General features: G+C 41.7%; 2 protein-coding genes and 1 long non-coding RNA gene across 4 annotated transcripts in view; 1 reads left to right on the forward strand and 2 right to left on the reverse strand.

Moving 5' to 3' along the window:
• The window catches only part of LOC308094602 (interferon gamma receptor 1-like), a 13,558-nt gene extending 13,297 nt beyond the window's left edge, over nucleotides 1-261 (reverse strand). The window contains exon 1 of one of the 2 annotated variants that reach the window (XM_080441359.1): nucleotides 122-261. In XM_080441359.1, coding sequence (XP_080297485.1) covers nucleotides 122-170 — 49 coding nt within the window. In that variant the 5' untranslated portion in view covers nucleotides 171-261. The remainder of the gene's footprint in view (nucleotides 1-121) is intronic. The other variant, XM_080441360.1, reaches the window with a different exon arrangement.
• LOC308094599 (uncharacterized protein) overlaps nucleotides 1-25,308 on the forward strand; it is a 99,502-nt gene that overhangs the window by 41,453 nt on the left and 32,741 nt on the right. The window lies entirely within an intron of this gene.
• The window catches only part of LOC308094605, an 85,446-nt gene that overhangs the window by 27,274 nt on the left and 32,864 nt on the right, over nucleotides 1-25,308 (reverse strand). The gene's annotated exons all lie outside the window — the stretch shown is intronic.

Below are 25,308 nucleotides of genomic sequence, written 5' to 3' on the forward strand. Positions count from 1 at the left end.
AAAACAAATAAACATTTGAATTACAAAAAAATAACATTTGCTGAAAGGTTAATATTTTGGTCATAGCTGGTTTCTGCCTGACAGCAGAGATATGATATAATAGGAATATAAGAGCACTCACCTGTGAGAGCAAGAATGGAAACCAGGAAACCTGAAATATGGAACATCATGGTTTCAGCTCTTAAATCCTAATATTATCGTTAATTAAACCCAGACTTATCGTCCTAATAAGACCATGGATCTGGATAAAGTGACAGAGGTTGTGGCAGACAGATGATGATTATCACCCCCCCCCATCAGGAGGACACACCCCTCCACTTCCTTTGGGCGTGTACAGATGGTGTGTGTGGTTACTCCAGTGTTGTGTTATTGTTGTACATAGTGAGCAATGAAGTTGTGCATACAATAACAATAGATAATAGGCACACACACACACACACACACACACACACACACACACACACACACACACACACACACACACACACACACACACACACACACAAACACTCGCCAAGTTTCATTATGGAAAAAACTTGCTTTACACTCATGACTTCCAAGGAAACGAAAACAAAACCCAACTAGAAAAAGTGCTCCTCGGAGCACAGGTCTCCGCCAGGTCAGGTAAGTTATTGTGGCCTCCTGGTGGCGCTATAATAGGCCAATGTGAAAAGGGTGGCATTTCTTCCTCGGCCTACTGGGAATGTGCGTGCAAATTTTCACGGAAATCGCACGCCACGTTCATGATTTCAGACATTTTGTTCAAAACGGACCAATCCTGCAAACTTTGGAAGTCAACCTTAGCCAATCAGGATGGAATATGAAATATCTGACAGATGCGTCTTGATCACATGACTATAGAGATACATTGTACCGATGTGCGTGATGTTTGGATAAAATCTGAAGGATTAATATCCAAAAATGTATTTGACATAAGTCGGCCTCCTGGTGGCGCTGTAAAAAGCAGATGTGAAAAATGCAGTGCAGATGTTTTTCCTTGGCCTCTAGGGAGTAGGCGTGCAAAGTTTCACGCAGATCGGTGCAGTTATAGTTAAAAATGCAAATCGGCCTGTTATAGCGCCACCATGAGGCTGATGTGAAAAGTTTTAAGTGCCATTTCTTCCTCGGCCTAGTGGGAATGTGCGTGTGCAATTTTATGGAAATGGCAAGCTGCGTTCATGATTTGAGGCAGTTTGTTCAAAACGGACCAATCCTGCAAACTTTGGATGGTAACCTTAGCCAATGAGGATGGAATATGGGAAATCGGACAGATCAGGGTTGATCACATGACTATAGAGATACTGTGTACCGATTTGCATGAGGTTTGGTTAAAAACTGTAGGAGTAATGGGGAAAAATGGGTTTTGCACAAATCGGCCTCCTGGTGGCGCTATGACAGGCCTATGTGAAAAATTTGAGGCAGAGGTTCTGAATTGGCATCCAGGGAGTGTGTGTGCACAGTTTCGCAGCGACCGGGCCAACGGTGCCTGAGATTTGGTGGTAACACACAGACAGGACACACGGACGGACGGACACACGGACACACGGACGGACGGACGGACAGGGGTGAAAACATACTCTCTCGCCATGCCTTTCGGCCTGGCGGAGACAATAAAAGACCTCTGAACATTATCTGGATGTTTGGTAAAGGAGCGGTCGATGCTAAACAGACACGCACACGTCAAGTCAGTGTGTGTGTGTCTGTTGTTTTCGTTTGGGCACCTTTTTCACCCGGTGCCAAATGTCTAAGTGATCCTGGGCGCTACACTCCCCCCGCCAGCCTAGGGAGCTAGGCATGCCTCCTTCAATGCATGAGAGCCAACTGACCTCTTATCACCTGACAGGGGGGAGTTTCCCCAGGAGAACGTAGCACGTGGAAGGAACACGTTATTCCAACCAGTTCCTTTCCCCTCCATCAGGCGCTCCGGCTGTCATGGGGGAAGCGGTATAGAGACCAGGATTACTACATTAGAACACCTTTTCATGGAGCTACAAACCCAGTGCACTTTATCCAAATGTCCCCTGTATCAGGGGTCTTCAATGATTTTCAGGTCAAGGGACCCCTTAGCTGAGAGAGATATGAAGTAGGGACCCCTTAGCTGAGAGAGAAATGAAGCAGGGACCCCTTAGCTGAGAGACAGATGAAGCAGGGACCCCTTAGCTGAGAGAGAGATGAAGCAGGGACCCCTTAGCTGATAGACAGATGAGGCAGGGACCCCTTAGCTGAGAGAGAGATGAAGCAGGGACCCCTTAGCTGACAGATGAGGCAGGGACCCCTTAGCTGAGAGACAGATGAAGCAAGGACCCCTTAGCTGAGACACAGATGAAGCAGGGACCCCTTAGCTGAGAGAGAGATGAGGCAGGGACCCCTTAGCTGAGAGAGAGATGAAGCAGGGACCCCCTAGCTGAGAGAGAAATGAAGCAGGGACACCTTAGCTTAGACGCGCAGGGGGGGGGCACCCATTAGAGATTCTGATTTGCCCAGTCAACATTATCAAGCACGCTACGCGCAGGGCCGGACTTACCGTTGGGCTAGGGTGGGCTGCAGCCCACGGGCCTCCAACTGGGGGGGCCTAAAAAAAATAAAAATTAATATATATATATTTTTTTTATGCCAAAAAACAAATACTGGAAAAAAAACGAACCCAATCCACCCAGAACCGCGAAAAAAACGAACCCAATCCGCCCAGAACCGCATACGCGGGTGCTGAAGGGTAGTCAGTTGGTGATGGAAATGACATTGCATTTGTTGCTAGTTGACATGGTTTATTTTGATGTTGTAATAGAGAGAGGGGGGGGGGTACACTAATAATAATAGATAATAGCCAACAATGCCACAGTGGTCGCAAGCCCCTGTCAGTCATCTATGACAGTGGTTCTCCCCGAAAATAATCAGATTTGAACTGAGGACCCCCCAAAATTATTCCCCAAGATAATCTCCCCCCCACCCTGAAAAGCACTTGTTGAGGCATTTTTTTTTTTTTTTTTTTTTTTTTCTTAAATTTTTTATCCCGCGATTTTTGTAACCCATTTTTTTCACCCGTGCCAATTTCCTAAGTGATCCTGGGCGCTACACCAGCCCTACACCAGCACTACACCAGTCCCCCACAGTAGGGAGGCCAGGGCCGAGCTCATGCTTCCTTCAGGCATGAGAGCCAACTGACCTTCTTGTCACCTGACGGGGGAGTTTCCCTGGTAGGACGTAGCGCGTGGAAGGAACACGTTATTCCAACCAGTTCCCTTCCCCTCCATCAGGCGCCCCGGCTGTCATGGGGGAGGCAGTATAGCGACCAGGATTACTACATGTTTTTGTGAGGGTATTAACTACCCTAGGAGACACGGGGAGAACATGCAAACTCCACACAGAGTAGGCCCTTTCGCCAACCCCACCTAGGGTATGGGCGCTGATGACGCGGAGGAGAAGACACGCCCCCAGCTCCCACAGCGTCCCCGGCGGGAATCGAACCCAGGACCTTCTAGCTGTGAGGCGACAGCGCTACCGACTGCGCCACCGTGCCCCCTACTTGTTGAGGCATTAAATTTAGTTTGATTCGGTTACACAGGTAATTATTGTGAAAATAGCAGATCTATAAGCTCACCTCACAATTCTTGCCTCTTTCTTATATTATTTAACAATTTGGCCAATGTTTGACCATGCAGTATAATAAATAAATGAATAAATAAATAGTATAGTTTTTTGATTACTTTTGATGCAGTAATGGTCTTTTTTAATGGTCTTTTTAATGGTCTTAAAAAGGTCTTAAAAGTCCTTAAATTGTCACTTTACTGTCATCTGGTGACCCCCGCCCAAAATCATGTGGGGACCCCTACAGTCCCCACCCACAGGTTGAGAACCACTTAACTATGACAGTCTGTCATATAGATGACTGATGGGGGCTCTATATGTCTGTACATGTTTTCACACTACTGTTTGTATATATATAGTTTATTTTAAACATAGATTCTGAAATGCAAACAGTTTGTCACTCGTCCTCTGTGTCCTAAATGTCATCTTGATAAGCTGCTGCGTTCTCATTAGATGAACGGTGAGTTTGTTATGACAGGAGGTGATAAGATCAGTTACTATGGTTACTGACGGGAGGATGTCTTTCCCAGGTGTTTCGCCCAGGCAAAACACCTGGGCAGCCCTTAGCCTGGTAAAACCTCCCATCTCATTTGTAATTTATTTCAGGAGTGAGTCTGGCATGATCGCCCATTCTGCAATTTTGGCTGTGGGCTGGAGTTGGGCGGGAGTAATACTGTTGACTGACAACCCCTTCAGCCAATCAGCAGTGTTCCCCTTCAGCCAGTGCATTTTTACCACCTCCAGACTAATGTGACGCAACAGGACTTTTGAGACGGCCATGCCCAAAATAGGTTGCCTTATTCGGATACATGCGTGTCACTGCCCGCCCCTGCCGGTTCTCTGAATTTTTATTTTTAGATAGGCTCTGTCATGATTAATTGACCACATACAGTATATGAAGTTAAACAACTAAATTCTATCCAAACGATATCTTAAAAGTAAATTCCGTGCCTCAAAATAGAAGTTTGAGAGCGTTTTGAAGTTTAAAAGAGAGTAGAAAACACTGCGGTCAAAAAAGATGGCTGCCGTTCGTTTTTTGTCGGCTGCATTCAGGCTGCACTCGGTGCCAATCGGGCTCACTCGAACTCGCCACCTGATTGGCCAACTTTCGCTGTCAATCACAGAACGATGAGCGACGACGCTGATAGGCTCGGTTATTTGGTAATGGGCTAGAAACGCCCATACAAGCCTTCATGCCAGACTCGTTCCTGAAATCAAATGGAAATGAGATTTTCCGGAGGGAGGGGCTTTACCAGGCTAATGATATTCTACTGGATGTTAGTGTATTTATGACCAGGTGAGACCAGACGTCACCATGCAAAGAAACAAAATTACACAAATCACAATGATTCGCAAATTATTTATCAATAAATGTTATTACTTTTAGGTGTGATTATTTGTCTTTTTCCCCTTCTTCTTCTTTATAAAGGAGACATGGCAGAGGCAAGGAGAGGATCAGTGGCGTAACTGAGGGGCAGCAAGTGATGCGGTGCGGGGGGGCCACCAATAGGGGGGGCCCCGCTGCACTGATACAAATATTTTTACAGCAAAAAAAAAGAAAAAAGTTGATTGGTCAAATAGAACCGAATTAGACCCGAATTAGACCGAATTAGACCCGAAATCTTTCACGCGTGCGGGGTTGTGCACGCACATGCACGCGTGCGGGGTTGTGCGCGCACATGCACGCGCGCTGTACGTGGGCCTCACGTGAAACTCCCGCGGGGAGGCCCCACGATTCTGCGTTACGCCACTGGAGCGGATATGATGGTAAGTCCCCAAAGTGATTCTTATTTCCTGGTAGATGAACCATCAACTGTTATGGGGTGGAGGGAGATGTGTGCTTCACACTTCAACAATAATACACACAACACAGACCTTTGTTGAAATTTACTACACTGTATTTACTCTTTTCATCATTATGAAAACATTATAAAGCCTGAACCATATCAAGATTATTCATGGGACAATGTGTGTGTGTCCTCATTGACTTTAACTATTTCTGCCTGATGTCATCTGCTTTGAATTTGACAAAATACTTGCAAGAGTAAACACATACTTGCGCACAATAAGTAAATATCCCCTTTTTTTTTTACGTTTCTCACATATAAAATCACTATATATATATATATATATATATATATATATATATATATATATATATATATATATATAATTTCAAAAGATTCACAACTTTTCATCAATAGGGCTGGCAAAGTTCGCTTGGGTGGGGGAGTGATTTGGGGGGCGTGGCCAAGATTCACCATGTTGGTTGGGTCACTACCAGTCTACAGACCCATCCAACAGGGTACACTACTATATAGCTTGTACACACAGCGGCACATCCAAAGAATTCAACAATGTTAAAAGCCAACTGCAAAAACAAACTTTCAAATGTATAAAATGTATAATCATTTGAAAATAGCAGATCTACAAGCTCACAATGCTGGAGTGCCATGATATTTTTCAACCCTAAAACCTGATCATAAGGTATTATTATTATGTAAGGATTAAAAAAAAAAAAAAAGTCTCCAGTAAGTGTTAAAATGTTTTTTTTATGTAGACACACCCACCAGTTCATTAAGTATATGTAACCCAGGTCAAAATAGCCAAGTCACTAAAACAAGGATCTAAACAGAAATGGAATTAGGATATAAACCAAATAAAATATCCAAACCTCTACAAAAGAGCTTTAAAGATGAAAACTAAATAGGATTGTCCAAAACTATTTTAGTACACAGAGTATGGTAATATGTGGGTTTATTTCATGTATTCAGTCTGGATTCACATTCATCCACTTGTTACTGTCTCTTTAAGAGCCCTGTGAGGTGCTCTGATCTAGCCAATGAAGCAATTGGCCAATGAGGTTTCTCAATTAATAGACTGCTCGTTGAAGTCAACACCAGCCAGGTGATGTGATTCAGCTAATCACATGCTGCAGAGCACAGAATGTTCTGGAAAGAACATGAGACAGAATCCTGTTAAACAAACAGCTAGAAAGACAGAGAAAAGGAGTGTGAAGTGTGATGAATGTGAACATTATTTACTGTTGAGATATTTTTTGGTTGATTCCATCTCTTTTTGAGACAAGAGTGCTTTTGACAGAGATGGGGACTCGAGTTAGGGACTCGGACTCGAGTCGCACTCGAGTAGCCAATAATGAGACTCTCGACTCGACTCTGACTCGCCCCTCAAAGACTTGAGACTTGACTCGACTCGAGCCTCAAAGACTCGTGGACAATCTTTATTTTATGTATTTTTTTGGACGCAGTAATGAATGAAATGCCCCGAAAACGTCCACTCCCCTGTCTCCTCCCTTTCCCCTCGGGGCGCACTGCGCGAGCCGGCTTCCAACCGGCTTAAGTCAAGCTGCTGCGCGTTGCTCATTAACGTAAACAAACATGGCGAGCACCAGTGCGGCTGCATCAACTCCAGCTTGTGCGGCTGCTGTGGTGCCGTTCATTATAAACTTTGCCTATAAAAACTTCGCACAACATGGAATCGACCGAACAGCAACATGTAAAGAGTGTGGGAAGGTCATAAAAGAAAAAGGATCCACGACAAGCAACTTTCTCCGTCACCTCCATAACAAGCACAAGGAGAGGTCAGTCACTTGCTTCAAACAAACTTAGCGTCTATAAATATCGATAATAATGGTTAACTCAGCAACAGGCAACAACTATCTAACGTTAGTTAACTTGGCATTTGCGGAAGATCATCCGATCATCATCGTGTCGTGATTGTGAGTTTTTGAAACGTCGGGACTGTGTTTAACATTGTAGCCTACTCCTGTCTCGTTAAACGTAAACATATTCATTGCATTAACGTCAGCTACGCAAGTTACATGTCTATTCTGTTGACCACGTAATGTAAAGGCAGCAGTAAAGGTCAAATGGTTATTTTGTTACCAAATGAGAAGATTTGTATTCACCGTTGCGCCTCAATGTTTATGTGCCCAAAAAAACAGACCTACAAACTGTCGACACACCATGATGTGGTGGATTGATGGCTTGTATGTCTGTTTTTTTGGGTACATGGTCATAGTGCGCGTCATGCGTCGTCAGCTATGCATCTGGGTGTAGAGGCTAAGATTGATGTGTAGGCTACAGTAGATTATTGCCTATGTTGTCAGTTATCACACTAGTTAAGTGGTGGAAAGTACATTTACTCAAGTACTGTTTTTTTTATTTTTATTTAAGTAAAATTTTGAGGTCTTTTCCCCCAAAGCCTTAACACTATCCTGGAAGGATAAAGACAAAAAGCCCTGTGCCTAACAGGCAGAGAGTTGAGCCAGCTAAAAGAGCTTGTAGATCTGCTATTTTTCAAGACTTTTACACATTTTAGATGGGACATTCTGCATAACTAGTACTTACATTTGGTACTTTAAGACTTAAGTATATTTTGATGCCAATACTTTTGTACTTTTACTCAAGTAAATTGATTGCCAGACTTATATTTGTAACTGAGTATTTCTGCATTACAGTAAACAATTTGAGTACTTTTTCCACCACTCTACTAGTTATGTAGGCTACAGTTATTGAAAAATAGAACATAGACATGGCATGCAACTCTCTAGTTTAGAACCAGTTCTCTCAGAACCTCGTGGTTCCTGATGTGATTTGCTACAAATACAAATATGTCTATCATCTATATTTTTGTGCTATAATTACTAATTAGCAACCTTCCATGTTGTTTATTTACAGGCATGCTGAATATGAGAAGGCCAAAAAAGGTTCCTGTGGAGTGACTGGAGTCAGTGGAGAGGGTCAGCGCAGCCTTGATTCCTTCTTGATAGATGGTGTAAAAGTATACAGCCAGGGCAATCCCAGACAGAAGGCCATTACCGAATCCATAATACAGGACCTCATCATTTCATGCAACCTGCCTCTGTCTTTGGTTGAGAAACCTAGCTTTAGAAACTTCATGTCAGTGGTGGATGCGAAATACTGCCCAGTAAGCCGAAGCACTGTAACCAGACGTCTGAGTGATCTAGTTGCAGACAAAGAGTCCAAGATCAAGTCCAAATTACAAAAAGCAGAAACTGTGTCTGTGACTGTGGACATTTGGACTGACAGGAGCATGCGTGGCTTTCTAGGTGTAACAGCCCACTTCATGGAAATAGAGAAGAACAGCTCAAGATTTCAGACAGTTCTCTTAAGTTGTGATAGATTCACAGGTTCACACACTGGAGAAAGAATCAGGGAAAAGTTTGAGGAGATAGTTGACAACTTTAATATAAAACACAAATTAGATTACATTATCAGTGACAATGCCTCAAATATGAAGAAGGCCTTCACAGTTTGTTTCCCCTCAGCTACAGCTGAGCCTGAGAGGGGTGAGGCTGAGGGTGATGAGGGTGAAGATGACCTGGAAGAAGTAGAAAATACCAACTTATGGGAGGATGTGACTGAAGACTTACAAGCGGATGTGGACACCATCCAGAGCAGCTGCCGGCAACAGCGGCTACAGTGCTTTGCCCATTCATTGCAGCTTGTCGTGCGAGATGGACTGAAGGAGACCAAAATTATTAATTGTGCAATGGCAAAAGTGACAAAATTCTGCAGTTTACTTCATTCAACTTGTGGACTTAAGGAAGCCTTTGAGAAAGAGTATGGGGCCAATCGCAGCATCCCCTCTGCTGTAGCAACTCGCTGGAACTCAACTCTCCGCCTTGTAGAGGCAGTCACTGACCTTGATCCCCAAACCCTTAACCCTCTCCTGGAAGGACAAGGACAAAAAAACCTGTGCCTAACAGCCAGAGAGTTGAGTCAGCTAAAAGAGCTTGTTGAAATTCTGGGCCCTTTTCTTCAAGCAACAGATCTCACACAAGGGGACAAAGTGGTGACTCTCAGTGCGGCTCTCCCTTGCATACTATCACTCAACAGCCACCTCAACAGTATCCTAAAGAAGGCTCGTCAGCTGCTCGGCTTAGTGAAAGCACTACAGAAGTCCCTCCAACGCCGTTTTCAGGGGATCTTTGTAAATGTCAGAATGGATGAATCAGACAAACCCATAGGAGAGCTTCCCTTTGGAGATCCGGTGTACATGATGTCTGCACTACTAGACCCATCATTCTGCCTCTTTTGGCTGCAGCTTGATGTCCTCGTCCCAGATGATGTCAAGAGTGATGTGAGGGAGATGATAATAAGTAGGTACAAATGCACACTATTTATCATAGAATCACATTATGCACCACTAATGTCAATGTTATTTAGGCTTACTCATCATAGATTCATTAACTTATAGATTCATCATTAAAGTAACCATCACCATCGTATGTATAACATCATAATATAACTAACCATGATTTTTGTGGACATTTTTCAGACCATGTCTTGGATGAGGCGAGTCAAGTCACCATACGCCAAGAGAGCAGCAGTGGAGAGGATGATAAGGAGCAGTCACCGACACCTGCCAAAGTTCCACGCCTTTTCTCTGGCTACCGGAGGAAAAGCAACAAGAAACAGGGAGACCGAGACCCTGGCTCATCTGTGAAGGCTGAGCTCAAGCGCTACATCCAGGACTCAGAGTCCTCTGAGGAAGCAGAAATGGACTGTCTGGATTTCTGGAATAGGCATGCAAAGGTCTTCCCCAGAATATATAGTGTAGCAATGAGAGTGCTTAGTGTCCCTGCTACCAGTGCACCAGTGGAGAGGGTATTTAGTCACGGAGGTATTATAATGCGCCCGCACAGAGCCAGGCTTAGTGCAACAAACCTGACAAGCTTGATCTTTTTGAAATGTAACCAGAATGTTGCATAAAACATTTCAAGGTCTTTCAAGACCACACTGAGAGAGCCTAGGACACCTTATTGGAGGCTTTATATATTGTTTCACAGAGCATGGGTTAGTGCAAGCCAAGGACAGTGTCAAGCAGTCGAAGCTGACTGTTGTTTTATTTTTATGTACCCACTATGTTCCAAAAATGTATGTTTTGTGATTCAAAGAAGAGTAAGAGAAGGTCTGACCTTGTTGTGGGTGTTTTTACTGTCATTTTATTATTTTATTGGTAACCAGAATCAATGTTGCTGTCACACTTTGTCCCAGTGTGGGTAGGATATGGCACAATTAATGGAAACGAACACAGTCCGTAGGTGCAAAACAAGTGTTTTATTTGCCCTTTTTAGAAAAGTCCCATACACACTGGACAGATTGGCCCTGGGTCTACTCCTCAACAGTCCTTCACTGACTGGCAGGTCCCCCTACTTATATAGGCTAGGCCCCGCCCATTGGACTGTACCAAACCTGAATTGAATCCTCAATTTCACCAGTTAATTGTAATGTCCAGAGACATTACAATTCATATCCACACTTTAAAGTGTCACATATTACTCAAAGAATTACCCACATAATCATAATTGATATTAGAGTACCCATCTTCCCACTTTACCAATTTTAAACCAACCCACAGTTGGTATGGTTCAGCATGGGTGGAATGAGCATGCTTGATTGCATGCTCCCTACACTGGAGTCAATGCAATCAAACAATCAACCATCAAACAATACATCAATACAATCAAACAAATATCATTCTCTGGAACTTAAACAATACAGAATAATTCAATAACACAGGAATTTACTAAAGTCTGTTATATGTATCATCAGTGGCAGGGTGAACTGCCACAGTTGCATAAAACATTTCAAGGTCTTTCAAGACCACACTGAGAGAGCCTAGGACACCTTATTGGAGGCTTTACATTTTGTTTCACAGAGCATGGGTTAGTGCAAGGACAGTGTCAAGCAGTCAAAGTTGACTGTTGTTTTATTTTTATGCAGCTCCAGTGTGTTTGATAATAAGCAGCTCCAGTGTGTTTGATAATAAGCAGCTCCAGTGTGTTCGATAATAAGCAGCTCCAGTGTGTTTGATCATAAGCAGCTCCAGTGTGTTTGATAATAAGCAGCTCCAGTGTGTTTGATAATAAGCAGCTCCAGTGTGTTTGATAATAAGCAGCTCCAGTGTGTTTGATAATAAGTACCCACTATGTTCCAAAGTTTTATGTTTTGTGATTCAAAGAAGAGTAAGTCTTAAGAGGTCTGACCTTATTGTGGGTGTTTTACTGTAATTGTATTATTTTATTGTTGTTAATATGATTTCTTGGCAAATCTGTCATCAGTTTGTTTTGCACACCAGCCATGCATGCACTGCACTGCAATTAGTTTACATTTCAGAAACAAAAAAATCTGAATGAAAAAAAGAAGGAAGGAAAAAGAAACAAAAGCTTTATTTGGAATAAAGATGTTTACTTTTAAACAAGGTTTAATTGTGTGTTATTTCATATTGCATTGCTATAGCATAGCCTGTTTAAAGTTATGATGTATCAAAATATCAATCAATGATGACATAGTACTGTATGTTTAAATTATTAAAAACGATAAATTAACAGTAAAGGTTTACGACAGTGACGTAAAACGTATTATTTTCTACGAGTAACCTTACCGTTACGTGGAGGATACGTTTTACGTTACTGCCGTAAATCAGTTTGCTCTTTGTTGATACCGGCGCGATGTGTGTAAGCTGCTGACTTCTGTTAAAGTTATTATGTTCGGTTCGTATTATAAATCATCAGCTGCCAAGCAAGTGTGGCTGGGTTTGGACCATTCCACAAAGACGGATGATGATGAAAAAGTTAATGTTAATCTTTGCGATCGGGGACGGGGGACCCTGCTACTTGGACATAACTTTGTTGCTGCCAACTTGTGCCAAGGGAACTATATGGAGAGCTTCCTGGATTAGAATGGTGGAAATGGAACGTTAACAATAAGTTATAACAGCCAACGTGAGTACATACACATAGTGCCTTTCCTGAAACTTATTTGCTACTGTATGTGACTCTGTAGTCTGTACCGTCCGGCCCGGCCGGGGGTCGTTCGGGGATGTCCATGCCTCCATGCCATGGTTGTAGTGCGCTCTCGTTACGCTGACGAGAGGGCACAGCAGCCAGTGCGCAATAGATGTATTGTATACCCAAACACATTGACAAGTCAATCTTCCTTAATTAAACATATGTAGACTACTAACTAGCAGCAGTTGCCTTGGTCAGGCTGTGTGTGAGCCTGTGCTTACTGCAGTTGAGCTGCGCTATAAGACGCAAAGGAGCCTAAATGAATGTATCCTACTATTTTGATAAACATTCATTCTGTGCATTTCTCATTTCGGGTTGGGTTTGTGGACCATAATAACTGTATTTCAGCCTTAGGCTACATCATATAAATACACAATTAAATAAATTAAGAATAGAATCCCCCCCCCCCCCCCCCCAAATTGTTTTTTTTTTTTTTTTTTTTTAAGTTTTGAGACTCGAAAAGACTTGAGCCTTGACTTGGACGCGACCCTCAAAGACTCGAGGACTCGACCCTCAAAGACTTGAGACTTGACTCGACTCGAGCCTCAAAGACTTGAGACTTGACTCGACTCGAGCCTCAAAGACTTAAGACTTGACTCGGACTCGACTCGACTCGACTGTGTTTGTGACTGCAGCAGCAGCCTCTGTCTAATTTTCATTGTAACCGTTTTCATTTCATTGAGCATCCAGCTAATTGTAAATGCACTGTTAGTAGTAAGATGTTTTATTTATTTTTTATTTCTAAACATTTAAGGGTGTGATCCTAATTTGTGAATGTATGACCCTGTTGTATAAACAGGTCAGGTCTTTTGCTTGTATTGGAGTTGATTCGAGTGATATTGGCATATCACTTCCATGGAAGAAGTTTGATGGCGAGCTACCCAAGATACTACGGATCAAGATCTCAAAGCAGAACCCTTAAACAGAAATTGAGCACTTGGTAGTGTGGTAGGACTCAACACTACTCATCTCACATCACTGCAGCAACACAGTGAGACCCACAGTGCTAGCCACTTGCACTGCACACACCTACCCATACCTGGATGGACATTCAGTGAACTTTACAGTCATACTGTCATTCACACACACTATGTGAACCCTTGAGCCACACGCACATTCATTCATCTCATACACAACTTACTGCCACACACAGTGGGACTCACTTTGGACTTGTAAGACCTGTAAATGGACATTTATGGTTATTAAGTTCATGGGAATTGTAATGTGATTATTGATTTAGTGATTTGATTTAACATTGTTGATTGAGTGATTAAGTGAAATTGAGTATATACTGTGAATGTTTTAAGGTGAACAAGAAGGTATTTTGATTTGATAAATAGGATAATACATTAGTGGAAAAACTATTACTTACCGTGAACCTAAAAGAGGAATAATTTACTTTAAATAGATCTAAAACCTGAAAAGGATAGATAAAATAGATCTAAAACCTGAAAGGGAAACTAAAATAGAGACTAAAATAAGACTTACCTGTTAACCTGTGTTTTCATAGGGGTGTTTAAAAGGAGGTACTTATTTGTGACACTTAACTGTCTAAGCACAGTTGGTTTTGTTTTGTTTTGTGATTGTTATTGTTTTGTGCGTCTGCCATTATAATTTTATTTGTTGTTAATACAAGCCGTCGGGCTACTATAAAACATTAGTCATGGTCTGTGGTCTAAATTATTCTTCTGTGATAGCCTACTGCTCTTCCGAACCTAGTAACTAGTCCTATACCCTGCCTGTAATAACTAAAGGGTTACATATACCTGGTTTCACTTAGCACCACCCATCTAATCCAGTCCCTCCGACTCCTCCTATAAGACCACCCACCTGTCCTAGTCCTTCCCCCTTCACTGCCCATGGTTCTGCCCATTTGTTTACAAAATGGCAGGAGGACAAATTGGACAAATACAGCCATATATGTTTGAACCTGAATCTGGTTCAGATGAAGATGAGGAGGAAGAAGAAGAACTACTCCATAACCGGAAAGCCTCATCAACCCTTTGCTCAAATCCCAAATGCTCATGTGTGCAACGGATAAATAAAAGGCTTAAAAGGACAACTTTGTTTTTTTACAACCAAGGTTTATATTTTAGCTTGTAATTAAAGTAAATAAAAGATGAGTGTTATTTCTTTTTCATTTACTGCTTTCTATAGTTTTAGCAATTTTCGCGATCTTTTTTACAGTGGGCGGGGGCATTCTGTCCGGTGGCTAAATATAATAATTTTATTTGTTGTTAATACAAGCCGTCGGGCTACTATAAAACATTAGTCATGGTCTGTGGTCTAAATTATTCTTCTGTGATAGCCTACTGCTCTTCCGAACCTAGTAACTAGTCCTATACCCTGCCTGTAATAACTAAAGGGTTACATATACCTGGTTTCACTTAGCACCACCCATCTAATCCAGTCCCTCCGACTCCTCCTATAAGACCACCCACCTGTCCTAGTCCTTCCCCCTTCACTGCCCATGGTTCTGCCCATTTGTTTACAAAATGGCAGGAGGACAAATTGGACAAATACAGCCATATATGTTTGAACCTGAATCTGGTTCAGATGAAGATGAGGAGGAAGAAGAAGAACTACTCCATAACCGGAAAGCCTCATCAACCCTTTGCTCAAATCCCAAATGCTCATGTGTGCAACGGATAAATAAAAGGCTTAAAAGGACAACTTTGTTTTTTTACAACCAAGGTTTATATTTTAGCTTGTAATTAAAGTAAATAAAAGATGAGTGTTATTTCTTTTTCATTTACTGCTTTCTATAGTTTTAGCAATTTTCTCGATCTTTTTTACAGTGGGCGGGGGCATTCTGTCCGGTGGCTAAATATGCCTTTTTTACACAATAAAAAAGGTACGGTGGTCTTTGATGGCCAGATGTGAGTTATTGGGGGCTAGAAGAGCTACTTAGGCCGTGTGGTGACCCACCAAAAAGTGCCTAGAAAATGAATTTCGTTCCCACGTCTTGGATCTACTTTTTCAATGCATTTTTGCATAGACAATACCCTTGTGTACTTTGGGTTAAAAGGTCTCCGCACAATATCCTGCAGTATTTTTTCACAAGCCAGAAATGTATATAAAAGTGAATAATAAAAAAACGGAAATCATGTGCTACTGTTTTTGCTTGTAAAATGTGTTATATTGATTTTGGCAACAAAATCTTTCTCAAATGTCATAAATACATATACTTAACATCTGAAACAAGTATTGGTGCCTTAGTATACTCATATTTGAATTTAGATCATGAAATGTAGCAAATTTGTTAAAGAAAACACTTCTACGGAAGTGATTGGCACCCAGCACAATGAAACATACACATAGTACATTTAGCTAAAAGCTTATGCTTCATACATTTAAAAAAAATCACAACCTACTGTGTAATGAAAGGTAGAAAAAAAAGCAGCACCCCTTGGCCCAAAATGGCTGAAAATCAATCAAAATAATACCACGCCCCCCTAGATTGGAATAATGCCAAAAATAGACTAGACTAAAATAAATACACTAAAGCTGCAAATTATTACACAATATGGTATAAAATGTGTATTAAAATACCACAGTGTGTCACAGCATGTGTCATTTGTACATCAACCCCCCACCCACCCCCCAGATCAGGCCGTCTGTGTCACTCACAGGTATGAACAGAGAAATGTTGGTGTGACATTGTCAGACAGTGCAACAGCAGCAAAATAGTATACAAATATGACAAAATATGAAAGTGCAGACTGCATCTCCTGTGGATGACCACTGATCACACCATCGATGGATTCTGGGGCACCAACTTCAGACTCAATGAGTATGTCTTGCAGCCCTGCATCACCAAACCTTTTTCCTAAAATACCTAGGAAGGACATGTATGAAACTCTATGTCCGTGGCACTTTTTTCTTTTTCTTTTTTTTCTATAATTTTTTTTTTTGAGGGAAAGTGTTTCAAAGTGTCCAATAATAACAATAACAACTCAATCATAATAACACTCAACAAGCATAATCCATGGAAACCCTTGATCCACAGCCTCACCATGAGACCTCCTCAACTCTCATCAAAGTTAGGCACCATTGAATCAAACTATTGTGACATTGCATTCCTTTAGATCATGCCGTGCCCTTCATGAATTACCTCCTGGTACTCCAACACCTCAGTGTCACTGAAGACTAAGCTTCAAACCTCCCAAAACAAACTGATTCGGCTACTCCTCGGATTGGGGCCCATGACCCACCTTTCTCCCACCCATTTTGCCAGCCTAGGCTGGCTCAGGGTGGAAGACAGGGTTAAACAACAAAAAATGGGACTGGCCTTCAAAATTGTAAATGCAGATTTACCCGATATGCCCCCTATTCCCGCATATCTGAGTAAATACCTCCAAAAGGTTAGCGACACCCACAGTCACAATACCAGAGGGAGCGTTAACAACAATTTGGTACCACCCACCCATAAAACAAACATGGGCAAATTCTCCTTCTACAGCACTGCCACCCAGGATTGGAATAGTCTAACTCCATCCCTCAAAAAATGCAGTTCGCTGGGCTCATTTAAAAGAGCCTTAAAAAATCACCTTTCAGGTGGCCAAAGGAGGAGGTAGTACCATTTTCCCGTTAGACAGCTGACCCCCCCCCCCTGTTCTTGTACATATCTTTTCCCCCCTCTTTTTAATTTTTTGTTGTACATAGTGATATTTTTTTTTGCTGTTTTTTTTTTTTTTGTAATGATATTCGAACTGTGGTGCCACTATATATGTATATGAATTGAATACCAAGGCTCTCATTGGAAACAAGTCCGCAAGGACTTTTATGAACGGACCTGTTAGACAAAGTATTTTTAAATGTAACTGTGCTGTTTTAAATTTTTTGCCTAATAAAATATTCAATCAATCAATCAATAATTATCTGTTTTGACACTCAGGTCTACTGTGAGATCGTCACTCCTGAGATCACTTGCATTTCATTTTGAGAGGATTGAAAAATCATGTTTTTGCATCAAACGGCTACATTTTGCGCATTTGTGGCACCCCCTATGTATCAAAGTGAAAATGCTTTTGGGGAGTTGTTGAGTAAACCACCGTTGACATGTGATTCAAATTTGGGGTTGACTGGAAGTTTTGTTCATGATTTTTGGCATCATTTGTAAAACAAGCCCCTCCCCTTTGGAAGCCTATTACGGACGAACGGTATGGTTTCCGCTTTGATATGTTTATCGCATGGGTTCAGCGATTATGTGTACCAATTTTTGTGAGATTTGGACAAAATCTGTAGGAGAAGGTGCAAAAACTGTGTTTTGAAGATCTAAAAATCTGAAAATCTATCCAGATGCAAACGGGCGTGGCCTATATAGGGAGTTGCGTCATGACCCAAGGAATCCAGGTTTTTTGATTCTACGACCTACGGTTCAAGAGTTATAGGCCGAAACGTAAAGTGGGCTGTTATAGCGCCATCATGAGGTCAACTTGTGTAATTATTTTTAAAATAATTTGGCACTGGACTCTTAACCTCCCCTCCAAGTCTTGTAACTGTAGCCCTTACGGTTTCGGAGAAAAAAATAATGTTTTCGCATTTTCTCATGCAAGTCAATGGGGAAAATGAATTCACTAATAAATGAATATCAATTAAATTATACAACTTCTCTCTCTTAGCAAAATACACGCACACGATTCCCGATGAAGCCGGTCATTTTGACATATGGCACAAGTGTGTGGCGCAAAAACTGTGGGAGGAGTAGCGGGACAAAATAGTCTGGTTGCAACCACACTAAATATTACTACGCCTAGTAAGAAATAGTACCGACTTTAAACACTGATTATAAAAATACTGCAGGAAAGCAACTTTTTGTATCTTACTTACTACCAATAGATCTTTTTTAAGAAGCAGAGATTATTTAGAATCACCTGATGGGAACGAAACTGAACGAAAAGGGCCTTGACCAGACGGCCTAACTGTAAATAATAATAAAGAAAACGCCGGGTTATTGTGTAAAAAAATACATATTTAGCCACCGGACAGAATGCCTCCGCCCACTGTAAAAAAGATCGCAAAAATTGCTAAAACTATAAAAAGCAGTAAATTAAAACATTTTAACACTCATCTTTTATTTACTTTAATTACAATCTAAAACATAAACCTTGGTTGTAAAAAACTAAAGTTGTCCTTTAAACAGAACCATCAGTTGTCACACATTCTTACAGATGTGCCATGGTGATGTTCAATATCCTGTGATCCAAGTAGAACTTTATCTTACAATGACTATGGTATCCATTACATCAGTGACCTGCACACATTTTACTATCATTACAATGCATTTGTATTCCTTCAACCTGATATTCCCATTTAAATGGGCTATGTATTCTTTCCATACATCCCCTTACTAGAAAATGGAAATATAAGCTACAGTATATTACAGTAGGCATATGCATATAAAACGTCTAACTAGATGCTCTCATAATGTATTCAGAGCTTGATAATACACTTCTGTTTGCAGAGGCACAGATAATTTGTCTCTTTTTTATTATATTGACAAACAATCACGCTATGTATCTAATCCAACTGAACTAGCTCTAGCGACCCTACATTTTTTACCTTCTGAACATCGTATGAAAAATCTAAAGCTAGGCGCCGTAACCTACATATGTCTGACGGCGTGAAACAACGCATCGATGGGCTCAAACAACCGTTTAAAACCTTAGTTTGTTGGCAGCCTGCGTTGAATTAACATGGAGGCTCGTCCCTGATCTAACTCTACGCCATGTTAAACGGCGATGCGCGTTCACGACCAGCACTGTCTCTGCACGTTGAATTCAACCCAGACCGGCACAAAACCCCGGTTTAAAAGGTTGTTTCAACTCATCCATTAATTTCTTCACACCGTCGTAACAACAGACGACTGTAGGTTACCGCGACTACCGTTACATTTACCATACGATGTTCAGAAGCGATCTTATTGACGCTGGACTAAATCCCACAACTAAACGGTGGGGGAGGTCACAGACACAAGGCTATGTCAAACCGATTCATGCTCCTAAATCATTTTATTGGGGCTGGCGGATGTTTTAATTTACCGGTAATGCTCCTGAGGTGCTGCTTTCTGTGTCTCCAGGATAAATCGTCGGAATAGAACCTGGCTTCAGTACTTTCCTGTTTGCAAATCCCATATTGACTTGCACTAAGTTGGTGAAGCAGTCATCAACAAAATGGGAACTACACACCCGAAGCCTGGTAGAGGGGGCTGAGGGAATAATCCTGTCTTTATAAATGAAATTAAGCCATTGATCACGTTTGTCCGTGTCAATGGGCAAAGTGTGAAACGACTGTTTGATAGCTGTCACACAGCAGTTAGGCACAGAACAACCTGCCATGGTCACACACGTGTGTTTGAGGCAGCTCCGCCCACAAAAGGTTGTAGTATAAATGACAATGATAATGAGGGGAGGTGCGGTGGGTGGGTATGGGCAGAGCCTTCTATTAGAGAGTTGCGCCAATGAGGGGTCAGAAACAGCGTCGGTCACGTGGTTCATGTAGCTGTAAATAGTGACAAGGAGCCGTTGACTTCAATGCATTCCATGAACTTCCGGTTTAGGGATTTGTCACTATTCGCCAATGTATGTGTATGTAGAAGACCTGGCCCGAAGAAGTGAACGGAGTTGGCGTAACTCTCTAATAGATGGCACTGGGTATGGGCAGTATGTCGCTGATTTTGGATTGGCACGTTTGACTCTCAAGGTTTCAGCCTCCAGGAAAAAACTCCAAATAGTCAGAGAAGACATGAAACACCATAAAACCACCAGCGGGGGCCTTAATGAAGTTCTATCAACCTCATAGACACATGAAAAACAGAAAAAGTGCAAAAACATGGCACCAGCTCTATGTAGATCGGCTATTTTCAAATGGCCGAAATGTATGGGCTGAAGTGGTTACTGTATGCAACTGAAAAGGTGTCTTTTATTTGAAAACAAGGTACATTTACAGGTTACTATGTGTATAAAAAAGGAACCTCATCAGGCTCAAAGAGGAGTAAAATGGTCTCTGCCCATCCATATTATAATGTGATCATTAACAGGTGAGGCAACTGGTGACCTGAGCCATCATCATCAGGATTCGGTTATATTTGCATTGAATGAAAGCACTGCATAATGATAGAATGGCCTATGCATTTTAGCCATGTGAAAGAATTTGGTTCTATTTGCATATAATCATTTTATGTAGAAAGGCTGTATTTTATTTGAAAATCGTCTCATTGTTACGTCGGGAGAAATCTGGGAACCCAGAGCCAACTGAAAAGGAAAAACAGCGACCTCTGCTGTTTGTTACTATCTCAGTTGGCTCTGGGAGGAAGAAAACGTAGCACCCGTGCGCAAGGAAACCGGGGTTTTGGTGTGCCTTCAGCGCATCACTTCCGGTGGTGCGACTATGTTTTCATTCCCACTAACAATATTTCTACACGGAACACTAACACCACTTCTCCCAGAGAACATGGATCGTTTTGGTTATAAGCCCACTTGTTTCTATGATGAAATAGTAAGTTAAAATGTGAATATCTTTCCGTGGTTTTGTCTGCTCCGCGGACGCTATTGTTAAATTAGTTTCGGTTTGTTTCGAGTGGGGAAGGATCGACGGACACGTGAATAAAGCATAAATACAGTTTTACATAAACATTGAACCTTCAATGCCTAATTAAACTACCACATATCATAGTACAATCCATAGAACCACAGTACAATACACAGAATCATAGTACAATCCATAGAACCACAGTACAATACACAGAATGAACCTATAACAAATATGAACTAAAAGCCACAGGGAGGAGGCCGGGGAGGTGGAGGGAATTTGAAAACCTACAGCTGTACAAACCTGCAATGACAGCTAAGCATGAAGAATGAACAGAGAGCAGAAGCTGCTTAAATTAACCGCCCGAGTTGCACTGTGGGTATGAGGGCGTGAGTGAGTTAGCTTGTAGCGAATGAGAATGACAAGAGGTTGAACGTACTGACTTAAAGGAGTACAACTGAATAAGCTTGTAAGCAAATGGGGGGTCTGGGGAGTATGAATGAAGAATATAAACATTCTGCCTTCCGTGTCTACATGAACTATCGTTACACTGAATATTCCAACATGTTTCAAAAGTATTTCATAGAATAGATAGAATAGTCCCCACTTCTTGGGTGGTTTTTATGTCACTGTATATTTGCACAAGAAAATAGCCCTGGTCAGATTGGTCTGGCACTCCTCGGTTTGAATTACATTTCGCTCACCCCAGAGGTGTGGGTGACCAATCAGAAGCCCACTATTCAAAGTGTGATTTTTTTTCTGAGATGTTTGAATCTGTTCGTAACCGCCTCCTTGGTAATGAATCTTCCACACGAAGTTCCAAACTAATATCTAGTGTGTGATATTGGTCTGGCCATGCCAGGCTAGAGCAGGGGTTAAGAGTCTTGCTCAGGGACACAAATCGACACATTGCTGGCCTGGCCTGGAATTGAACCTGGGACAACCAAGGCCTGTGGCTTCCCAGGGGGCTCACTAACCACTCAGCTATGGCCACCCCCCATTTCATAAATACCATGAAAAAAATTCCATAAATACATTAAGAAGCAGTGAAAATAGCAGATCTACAAGCTCACAACACGTTGCATTGTGATGTGTTTGCTATTTTCACTAGTTTGGGTCCCAGGGAGAGATCACATTTCTATTTTGGGTCTCGAGCTAACAAGTTTGGGAACCACTGCTCCACACCATTGGACGTGACGTTTCGAGCCTCACAGGCTGTGTGAGCTTGTAGATCAAATATTTTCAAAAAAGGTTTGACACATTTTTAAACCTACTTTTACTTTGGTACTGTACGTATATTTTGACGCCAATACTTTTGTACTTATTTTTCAAGTAAAATGTTGAACGACAGGCCTTTTACTTATAGCAGAGTATTTGTATTCTGTGGTATTGCTACTTAGTACTTAAAGGTTTCATGACATTCAGTTTTACCACACATTAAAAGTCTTTGTCATGGTCCTTCAAACGTGTATAAAATGCTTTAACAAAAAAATCCACTCCAGTGATCCATGGCAGGTGTTCTCTCACATTTCTAAAGCCTTTTCAACTGCAATGAAAAAAAAAATCTTTGCCTGCGGGTGTCACTGTTGAGGGATTTTGCCTGTCAATCATCGCCTCTGCTCCGCCAACCCCCCCCCCCCCCCCAAATGAAAGGATAGGGGAGGGGCGAGGAGGAGAGTGGGCGGGATTAATGGCCTGTGACTTCACTGCCCAAGGGCCAAGCTCAGATTACTAAATTCAGATTTTTTGGGTGTAATTGAGGTCATAAAACCCCCCAAAAAACATTAAAAATAAAAAAAGTGAAAATGAATGTCATAGAACCTTTAAGTAAAAAATAGAGTACTTTGTCCACCACTGCTGGGGACATGTGCCGATCACATCTCAAATTGTCTAATTCTGAATCTGTTCCCACTTCTCTACACATCCTATAGCCTACACTTGTGCCACAAACAGCCTGTCAGTAAATGCAAAATGAACCTGTACAATATTGTTGTAAAAAAAACATGATGCACAAGCTGTGGTGCTTTTGGAGGCTTTTTGACTTGGTCATTAGGAGGACTTTCTGGGGTGATAACAACCAGCCAATAGGAATGCATCATGGGTTAGGCAAGGTGAATGCAGTTCAACTGGTTGTGAAAAGCAAGTCAAGTTGATCTATACTATATCTATGGACCAGAGTTATATCAGTGGTGACCATCTGGTCAATTGCGAGTGATATGTCGATTGCCAAAGCCGTCACAGTAGATCATAAACAGGTTTTGTTTGTGTATTGGGAGAGGAGGCGATGGACACAGTCGTGTGTGCTCACAACAGCCCCGCCCCCCTCCCTCCTCTCCTTCTCTCTCACTCACTCAGCTGTGTTTGTGTTTATCGTTGCCCGGACTCGTCAGTCAGCGCTGCCGCTGCTGAAACGCTGTTTGTTTTGTTGCTCATTCATATGGTTCACAAAGGTGACAGCAGTTGAGTGCTGTTTGCAAATACTTGATGCTACAGTGGCAGTGCTATTGAGTGCTTAAGTGCTAACAACAAATGTATGCTATAGAACTGATGTCGATGGTTCGCTCTGGACCAGGACCAGAGCTACAGTTTGGAATGATAACGAGGGAGGCTTCCCCCTCAGCTATTATCAGCCACCACAGTGTCAGGAATTGTTTTGTAACTGTGGTCAGAACTTAGGTTCACACACGCACGCACGCACGCACGCACCCACACACGCACGCACCCACACACACGCACCCTAACAGCGATCTACACAAGACTTTTCAAAGAGTGCGCATGCGTGGAATTTGCTGCGCGCTTACAGTGCCTTTGGAAAGATCCAATTGATATCAATGATACTGGCTATACTAGGCGAGCGGATACGCGAGCCCCGCATACGCATTCTTTAAAATAGGACTGGATCTAAAAGTGGGTGTGTGTATATGTGCGTGTGTCGCTTTGAAAAGTGTGGGGTAGATTGGCCGTTGTGCTTGATCGAGACACACACTCACAGTACAATTAACTTTAATTTAATTTTGAGATTTTTAAAGGCCTGATCTAAAGAAAAAAATACAAATATTTATTAAAAAGGGTGATATTTATAATACCAGAGGCTAAGAGGAGAATCAACCTGTAATACACAGTAAACAAAACATGCACAGCCTTTAATAATAATACAAAATAGTATGCCCTCCATGTTCTGGCAATTATTTTCATGTCCCTGTGTGTTTTAATGTTCTTTAAAAAGTTTTACTTTTTATTCATTTCCCCCCAAAAATTGTTTATTTGAATTTAGACTACTAGCCTTTGTGTGGCTGTACGTGTCAGAAATTGCTAAAGTAAATATGATGTCTTTCATGGTGTTTTTTTGGAACTTATTGTAGTGGTAGATCTCGGCTTACACATTGGAATAAAAAGTGCTCATGGAGCCTGGCAACTGACCTATGGTCCGGGCAGGCACCTAGGCTCCAATGTAGCCTGAATGCATTGCGGGTTCGAGTCCGGTCCCCGACTATCTTTACTGCGTGTCTCTCTCTCCCTGTTTCCTGAACAATATCTTTAAAACATAAAAGTTCTCATGGGCTTGAAAAGGTTGGTTAAATGATCTATATTCTGTAGCACAATCCATAAGACATGTGCAGACTCAATGCAGACAAACATACAATATTATGCAAATTAGAAGCCTACTTAGCCGGGCGACAGCAACCGTTTCCACATTGAGTGAAGGTCGACACCACTTCAGATGGACCGCTTATAGTATACAGTATGTTATATTATGTGCATCTGATCTCCTCCTGTCTGCCTGTCAGTGATGGAGGAAGTACTCACATTTTAAGTTAAAGTATCAATACCTCAATGTAGAAATACTCAAATTTAACTGAGTAAAAGTACAAAACTATTGGCATCATTGTTGTTTACATCAACAAATTGACTCTTCCACATGTCTATAACAAAAACACTAAATACAACAAGCATCACACGTGATAAACTGAATTGTTTTAAACTCTACAGTATAAAACCTAAACATCACATGTATGAGTACACTGTATCAGAGACATTATTCTGTCCTTCAAAAGTCTAATTGCTTGGTAAAAGAAAGTCCTTTGTCCTCTTTCTTGCCATTAAGGCTTAAGGTATTTTTTCCCTCAAACATTCAGATTAAAATACCCAACAACAAGGTTTAATTACAAAGCCTCTAATGAATTAGATTCTTATTTTTAATGGAGTCCCAGCCCTAGTTTTATGCTATAAAAGAGTGCACCTCCCAGGCGGATTCAAAATACACTTAATAAGTGAATTGTGATTGTGACTGTAATGCACAAAAGTGTGTCTGTTAAACCCTTGTGGCAATTGTGTTTTTATCACCTTTGGCT

The sequence above is a fragment of the Gymnoscopelus braueri genome (assembly GCF_963280865.1).
Source record: "Gymnoscopelus braueri genome assembly, chromosome: 11".
Classification (NCBI taxonomy): domain Eukaryota; kingdom Metazoa; phylum Chordata; class Actinopteri; order Myctophiformes; family Myctophidae; genus Gymnoscopelus; species Gymnoscopelus braueri.